Source organism: Puntigrus tetrazona, chromosome 7, assembly GCF_018831695.1.
Source record: "Puntigrus tetrazona isolate hp1 chromosome 7, ASM1883169v1, whole genome shotgun sequence".
Lineage (NCBI taxonomy): Eukaryota > Metazoa > Chordata > Actinopteri > Cypriniformes > Cyprinidae > Puntigrus > Puntigrus tetrazona.
This window is the reverse complement of record NC_056705.1, coordinates 28,006,006-28,014,303: the sequence shown is the minus strand read 5'-3', so window position 1 is coordinate 28,014,303 and position 8,298 is coordinate 28,006,006. Positions and strand designations below refer to the sequence as shown.

Sequence of the window (8,298 nt, the reverse complement as noted above, 5' to 3'; positions counted from 1 at the left end):
ATCATTAATATTTTCGCACCGCCAAAACCCCGGTCGCATGTTGATGACGCAGTTCCCGAGCGCGACAGGGGAAGTGCTCAGCCTGCTCCACTACATTCACATTTAATACAATATTTTGACCACATACGGCTGATGAGGATTCGTCCACAGGTATTATATTTAGAGGTAAACGGTGCTTTTCTTCTCTTAACGACCCGTTGTGGAGTTTTGCTGTTTCGTTCGTACATATTTTGATTGTACTTATAGCGTCTGATTGGGCTAAACGAAGTTGAAATGAGAGTCATGTAAATCCCTGCAGGCTAAGCAAAGTGCTGGTTTTCACTCACAATGTAAAACGATGTAATGTATAACGGTAATTATGTGTATTTATAACGTGTTAACTATTAATAACAAGCTGTCCGAACTCGAATGAAAAAAGCCTGTAACTGCGGTTAACTCAGCACTGAGAGCTCTAATGAAAAATAAAAACGCACACTTATGTTTGTGTGTGAACCTTTCAGTCTGCAGCATTAATATCTTGCCTGCTGCCGTTGAACTGTTTGTTTGTCTGTCTGTCTCTGGGAAACATGCCTCGGGCCCTGGCCCTGCTGTGTGGGACACTTGGTTTTTTTTTATGGACTTCTCCAACTAACTTCTGATTGTTTCGTATGTTTGTAGTGATGGCGGCGGAGAGAGGAGGAGATATCGTCTCTGAGTTCCTCGACCAGAATCCACACTTGGAGAACTGGGTGGAATCTTTAAGAGGACACTGTGAGACAAACAAACAGTGGCATGCCAGAAAAGAGTTTGTCCTGCGCAATATGGAGGACTTTCCTACCATCCAGCCCGGGACCCCAAGTTCTAGTTTGGACAGACTTCTGTCTCTGTCTATGGTTTGGGCCAACCACGTGTTTTTGGGCTGTCGGTAATTGTCTTTTTTGATTTTTTTTTTCCCCATAAGCACAAAATGCATTTCTAATTTCAGTTATTAGCGCATCTATGAATCAATTTATTCTGAAAGTCATGGGTCAGTAATTTTATTTCATTTGATTATTATTTTTATTTAGAGAAATCAATAGATTTATTCAGAAAAATACACATTAAATGTTTTTTAATGTTACAAAATTTAATGTGTAGATTTTTATTTAGATTTTTTTTAAATGTTTGAATTGATTAAAAACATCTGTTTCTTTTGTTGTTGTTTTCAACATTAAAGGTAAAAAGTAATTACCTTAGTATTTTAGAAGTAGCTATTTTAAATGTTATAATATTTCTATGACCAAATTGATATAGCCTTGGACCTGTAAAAATTATTTAAAAATTTTCTGACCCCACACTTTTGAAAGGAAGTGGGCAGTGCTTACATAAAATTACTTGAATGCACTTTTATTTTTAATGTCTAGTATTAAAGTTAATATTGTAGTACGACTTATTCTTGAGACCTGGGACAAAACAGGATGGAATATTAAAAAGTAAAACCTTGTACAGATGAATGAAATTTACATTTATGTATCCTGTATGTACTAAGCTAGTGAGCTGTGCTTTTCTACAAATTTGCTAACTTTTCACTTTTTTATTAAAATGTGCTTTTTGCATTGCCATCGCTTACTTTGCAGTCAAGCAGTCGAGATGTTTTTAACATTTCGAATTACATTCGCAGACAGATAACGTCGTGACCAACAATTCCTAAACAAATATAAAATCTCATGACGAGATACTATCAAAATATTAATCTGACGGAATTGACACACATCTGACGGTGGTGGCAAAAACCTGAATTTGTAATAATTTTAACTATCAAATATACTGAATCAATCGGTGGCTGTATTAAAACAAATACCACAAACAGTGAGTATGTTATTGTTTATAAAGCTTATATTCAAGATACACATTTAAATATTTTGATCTATCATAGGAACACAAATGATCTATTTTCTCTTATCTCAGAACAGTGTGCATCTGCTATGGTAAAAAAGTAACTTTTATATGAATAAATAAAAGGGCTGTTAACTTCCACCAGGATCTTAATATTTACATTTAAACACATATAGTCAAAATACAATCAAGCTGAATTATGTATAGATATGTTTTTACCGGTGCTGTTTTCCCTCAGCCTTAACATTTCAAATGATTTCTTCAGAAATGGGAAGAGGATGTGGATAAATCATGGTTGTGACCCAGGAAATATTAACATTAGGATTACAAATATTCTGAAAGTATAAAACTGGCCAGAACCTGTCTGACACTGATGTACTCTGGTGAACGTGGCGAAGAGGTCCTTTAGATTCACAGCTGCCCCTGATATAGCCCGATCGAATTACATTTTATAAATGTCTGACAAAAACACATCTTTGAACCCTTATGAAACACAAATGTAATTGAAAAACAAACTTGCTTTGATATGAGCTTACTAAATTGCTAAGTGTTACTTTAAAAAAAAAAAAAAAGCTCTTTTTCATCAAAATTGTTTATGCATTTTATTTTATATGAACGATTGAACCCTTCCCTTGTCTTTTTGATGTAGTGAGAAGACAATAAGCATAACAGATTTTATTTAATAACGATAAAATTATATTGACAATAATTGTGAAATACATTCTATTATTAATCCCCCATAACATTTACAATTGAATTTTTTTTTTTTTTTTTTTTTTTTTAACACAATTTCTGGATGTGTTTTGTCCCATGTCTCAAGAATCAGTGGTGTTACAAATCAGCGTGTGTGTTTTTTCATCGAACAGATAAAATTCTTGAAAAGTGAACGCTTTGATAAAATCTATTATTATTTTTGGGGAAAAGCGGTTTGATTTATTTGTAATTAGTATAATAAGTATATTAGTAACGCCGCACTTTGTGTACTAATAACTTGGCACGTTTCAGACTAAATAAAAAGGAAAGAAGAAGATTGTTTTACTTTTTTCCTGAGAACTCTCTGATTTGTCACTGACCCTAATGCAGGTATCCACAGTCCGTAATGGACAAGGTAAATGAGATGGCTGAAGGAATCACTGTGACTGAGGCCCCTGTGCGAAAAACTAGAGATGAAATCATGGGAAAGACGAAAAGACCTGCCGTTTCAGGTAAACAGGCTATCTTTATAGTGTGTCTTTAAAGGAATGTTCAAATATTTGGGTTTGGTAAGCTTTTTAATGCTTTTAAAATACAGTACATTGAAATATTATTACAATTTAAAATAACATTTTCCAAGCGAGTATATTTCTAAATGCGATTGTACCCCAGTAGGATTATATTGTAGTGACAGAATAATTCAACCACTGATCTGTGTGTTTCGTAGCAGTGGAAGCTGATTACCAGAGTAAGAAAGCTAAACCCGGCGATACAGAAGCTAAAGCTCATGCAAAGAGTGTTGGGCGTCCTTCTGCCAGCGCTGTGAAATCGGGCCCGCATACCGGGGGCCCCTGCAGAACACCAGCCCTTTTTTAATCGACTCTATAAGGCGGTTGCTTGGAAGCTCGTGTCCGCCGGCGGCTTCGGTCCCAACCTGGAACACTTTGACGTGTTGCGCTCCTGCGTGGAGTCGTGCAAGGCCAGTCTTACCTGTGTGTTCGTCCCGCTCAAAGACATTCCCGACCTGCCTACGGGGCGCACCCAGAAAGAAGGACAGGTTTGTGAACTGCGCTGCTGCGCCGTCTACTTGGGTACGGGTTACGGCCGCGACGAGGTGGCCGCCAGGGCGATGGCCTCCAAAGAAGCGCTCAAAGTGTTTCAAGGGCAAAAAGTGACAGTGAAAGTTTGCCGCCGCAGATTCAGAGGACGAGACGTTGACGATCTGGTTCTGCTGGATGAACAGTCCAGGAGCCAGGCCTTCCCTCCGGCTCTCAGCTACCCCTTTCAAGAAGACCAGTAGAGCCCCGTACAGTCACCATGATGTAAAGTCTGTAGGTTCAGACCATGGAGATGTTTTTCATTGCGGTTCCAAAGAGTTTAATTTGTTCAGATTTCAGTTGGTCTCGTTCAGAATGGCGGTAGGTTTATAGCTGCCTGTAGAAGTGGTTAAGAAAAAAAAAGAATAGTTTTGTGCCTTGTAAAATGCTTATGTTGTTGCTTTAGAGTCTCGTTTGTGGTTTTGAGGTTTAGACGATTTAGATCTTCACGGTTGCTGAACATCCAATGTTTGTGGTTTCAAACGCTGCTATTTTAATGGATAAAATGTCAATACCTTTTGTTTTATTTATTTCTAAATCAATACATTGAGAATATACAGCATGCAGATGACAGTAGTAGTTTGTCCGATATTAAAAAAAAAAAAATTATGATCACAAAATAAATCTTGGATTAATACATGAATGATAACACAACTGTAATGGTTAGACCCAGTTAGTAATAATAATTAAAGAAATGGGATCTCGCCGTAAGCTTGATATATTAATTTCCCGATACTCTCGTTTTTAAAATACATTTCCCTTGCTTCACATGTATCGGAGAGCTTTTATTTATTAACACGTGTCATAACCACTTTCTTGGTCCTACACTGTGAGGAGGTTTGATGTTGTTGATGTTGTCGTGGACCTTTAAGCAGATTCTTTGAATGTCGAGTAAACCTGGCGTCCGTGTCGGAGCAGTGTTAAATGTTCAAGCAGAGTGTATCAATGAAGTGTAAGCGTTCAGTTAAATGTCTCTCAGCCTATGGTTTATAAACTGCTAGCTGTACTTGGTTCGACTGGGGTTATTTTCTGATTTCATAAGACGTGACACGTTCATCTATCCGTAAGTCTTTGTTTTGTTTGGTAGTGACATTTTAAAAATAAAACATCTCTAGAAAACTCCAACTTGATGTTGATGGTTCATAATCAGACGCTATATGGCTGTATGTTCATAACCGTGATTATAAGGGCTATAATCAGACGTTGGAGATTTACAGTTGACCTCCGGCGGCTTTGAAATGAAAAACTCTTCCAAGACTTGGTTCGGTTCATGACAAAAAAAGAAATAAATGTATTTTATTAAAATGTTGCATGATATATCCCATACATTCTCATTGGGTCACATATTAGATGAATTCTTCTAGTTTTGTGAATGTTTAAATACAAATGAAAATGTAAATATTTCACAAGGGTTATGTATTTAAACCGGTTTTTAAATCTGTCCTGACATTAAGAGTGAAGTCAGTTGTTGATTGGACAACAGTATAATATTGCTGTAACATTTTTCAAAACTTAAAATGGAATTTGATGAAAAGACATTATATCTGATGAATGCATTTGGTCATAACCGAAAATATTTATTTGGTTAAAACTTTACTTTGTGGACCATTTCTAACTATTTATTATTATTAAATACATATTTTTCCTCAATAAACGTCTAACTCCTATTGATAGTAAGGTAGATGTCAAATTTATATATGGGTTAAGGAATATAGAATTATATAAGCCATTAATATCTGCTAATATAAACGCTAATAAACAACTAATAGTGAGAATTAAAACAAACTAAAGTGTTAACAGCTTTTTTTCTTTTGACTCTGCCTCTAGTTATGATACATATAATTGTCCGTTGCTTTTGTTCACTCGTTTCTCATTACAGGGCATAAAGTGCTATTTTTGTAAACACTGAAGGGATATTATTAGATTCAGACTAAATGTGCGTTGTGTAGCGATCATTTGGATGTACTCCCCATCAGGCGTAATCATTTGAGTGTAAAAGTGTTTACGTAACCGCAGCTGTCATTTTTTAAACGTCTCCTAAAAGAACAGATGTGATTATCACCTAAAGCAAATGACAGAGTTATTACACGTCACGCGCAGCTTTGCTCACATTCGCACCACGCAATCAATTTGCTTCGCTCTCCAGCAACCCAAATGCAATTGCACAATCAAACGAAGTAACCCTGACTGATGCAAAATCATTATGATATCTGGATATTAAATGGCTGGAAGGTGCACGGCGGTGTGAATGGAGTTATATAAAATCGGAGCCATCGACTGCTATTTTTATGCAGAGACGAGTTTGACCTGTTTCTCGGTGCCAGCAAGACGCAGATCTCCCATCGTTCTCTTCTGCTGGCAATCTGGGCAATGGTAATAATTGTAAATGAAACTAACGAGGAGTGAAAGCGCCCATTTAAGAGCCCGCTTTGACTGGCGTTTGAGGGAATTTGGGTGTGCTCTTCTGCTCGGCTGCGGTCTGGACGGAGCTAATCACGGGGCAGCCTGTACTGACCGTGCACTCTTCCTCCTCCTCTCCTATGAGTCAGGCTCTTTGTAACACAGAAATGTCACATATTTTGAACCCTTGTTATGACTGTGCCCTTGAAATCATGCGTGCGGATTGAATGAGAAGCGTGAGACAAACTGAAGAAAATTACAAGGAAAGTCATCATTGCGTTCTTTTAATTATGGAGTTCCAGGATGTGTTTTTTTATTAAACACATCACCTTGATTTCCTTTAATTCTCTTAAATTGCCTCACATATCATCCCAGGCACCAGAAAGAATAGATTAAATTTACAACATAGTTTTTTTAGATGTCTTGTAATCTAAATGACCAGCAAAAACAGCATTTTTATCATTTTAATCAGTGATTAAATGTTACAATTACTTATTACAATCTTAAAATATGTTTAGTAATTTGTTTCTTTTTGAATGTTCACTTAATTTTCTTCATCTGTACTTCAAAGTGGTTGAAAAAGTCCAAATTATTATTATTATGTTGTTGTTGTTTTTTACTGCAGGTTGCCAGTTTGATATAATTTAAACGCAAGCTTTTTTTATCCAACTTTTTTTTTTTAGTGCAGAATGTTTTGTTTATATGCCACCACAAAACATGTATTATACTAATTATAGGAAACACACAGACTGCCTTAGAAAACAAAAGTCCACACAGTTTATTCAGGTTTAATTACACATCAAGAGCAGCAAATAATTCAACAATCTTTCAGATTCATCTCGTCTTCTCATAGCGCTTCATAATCATAAAAATAGAAATCACATGTATAAATATCTGTAATGTCGTGTGTACGTTTCCGATTCATTTTCACCTTTACAAACACTTCAGCAAAAAGTAATTGCAAAACGCTCCACGTGGACAGTCGCACATTTTGCCGATTCTCGATCCTTTCCTGATGGCGCATTGCTCCCCGACGTCGCACTGATGGGAAATCAAAGCGTAAACGTTAGAGAAATCGCTGTCAGCGTTTTGTTCACAGTAAATGTAAATATTAAGCGTGTGATTTCAATCAAGGCATCGGTATTTAAACACAAAAATCCCATAAAACTACTACTCACTGTAGGAACGCGCCCAAACTTCTTTTCCCAAAGTGAGATGCGTTTGCTCTGCAGTTTCTCCAGAACGTCGTGCAAAGCCCCGAGCTGCGGACATGTTCAGGTCGTTTGATGCAAGTATGTATCATTGCAAATATTTTTAAACAAGGGGCATCTTTGGCTTTTTTTTTTTTTTTTTTTTTAGGCGCCGAGAATTGCGCAATACTTACCAGCTGCTTTTCGTTGGTCAGATTCGGGTCCTTTGGATAAAACTCTCTCAAAGCTCTCGTTTCTAAGTCGGATTCGTTGTCAAAGTCCATTTCAGCCCCCTGGATGCAGGAGACCAGCACAGCGCACGCCATCGCTGTGGTCCAGAGTTTGGAGCTCTCCATGGTCACAGCCGAGACTAACGCGTCCTCCGCACTGAGATTCAAGTGAACACTCGCTTCCCGCGGTCCAATCACCTTATATCTGCTCCGCGGACACACCACTCACTTCGGTCCTTTTTTGCTCCACCTTACACATTGATTTTAGTCCATGCGTAATAAGGACGCCGGCGATGACTCATTGCGTAAAGCTGGCAAGTTTATTTCCAAAACAAGACGGAAAGACGTCTTTGGGGAGGAGGACTAGTTTTATGCTGGAAATGTTTACAAAGTATTACATACGATCGATTTTTGGTTGTTTTAGCAGGATGGTTGTATTCAAGTTGTTGACATAGTAGAAAATAGCAGTATGACACAGATTTCAGATCCTCTTTGGAAATAAGAGATACATTAGGACCTCTTCACATGAGGTCTGTTTTTGAAAGTATTGTCTAAATGCTTTTCCGCTGGTCATTCAGAGGAAAGAAGTTGTTCTAACTTTAACCTCAACATGCCTTAGAAGGTTACAGTTTCTGTACTATTTTATAAATGAAAATATAATGAAAGAAGCGCATATAAATGTTAAACCGTTAAAGGTGCCCAATGCTGATTAAAAAAAGCCGACAGACTGGGAGAAAAGGTTTATAATCTGCTTTGAACTTGGCATTTTTAAACAATAAAACAGTAAAAGAGAACATATTTTTATAATCTTCAGTTAAAATCTAAATCTTTACA

At 37.1% G+C, this 8,298-nt stretch overlaps 2 protein-coding genes across 2 annotated transcripts; one reads left to right on the top strand and one right to left on the bottom strand.

Annotated features, from left to right (window-relative positions):
• The first annotated feature begins 26 nt into the window (after positions 1–26).
• Positions 27–4,769, top strand: LOC122348464 (CDKN2A interacting protein). Its single transcript, XM_043243919.1, is given in 5 exon segments — positions 27–165; positions 658–904; positions 2,938–3,059; positions 3,275–3,387; positions 3,389–4,769. Coding segments are annotated over 4 exon segments (939 nt in total). The 5' UTR covers positions 27–165; positions 658–659; the 3' UTR covers positions 3,848–4,769.
• A 2,025-nt stretch (positions 4,770–6,794) lies between these two features.
• LOC122349313 (cocaine- and amphetamine-regulated transcript protein) lies at positions 6,795–7,694 on the bottom strand. The gene is made up of 3 exons (XM_043245305.1): positions 7,429–7,694; positions 7,223–7,306; positions 6,795–7,085 (listed from the first exon to the last, which is right to left on the bottom strand). Exons 1-3 carry the CDS (start codon positions 7,588–7,590, stop codon positions 6,978–6,980), a joined length of 354 nt encoding a protein of 117 aa, XP_043101240.1. The 5' UTR covers positions 7,591–7,694; the 3' UTR covers positions 6,795–6,977.
• Positions 7,695–8,298: the final 604 nt, after the last annotated feature.

Excerpts from the sequence above, each read along its gene's own strand:
- LOC122349313 (XM_043245305.1), bottom strand. The coding sequence starts at position 7,590 with ATGGAGAGCTCCAAACTCTGGACCACAGCGATGGCGTGCGCTGTGCTG. Across the intron at positions 7,307-7,428 it reads TGACCAACGAAAAGCAGCTG|CTCGGGGCTTTGCACGACGT; the intron begins GTAAGTATTGCG and ends ACATGTCCGCAG. Across the intron at positions 7,086-7,222 it reads AGTTTGGGCGCGTTCCTACA|TGCGACGTCGGGGAGCAATG; the intron begins GTGAGTAGTAGT and ends ATTTCCCATCAG.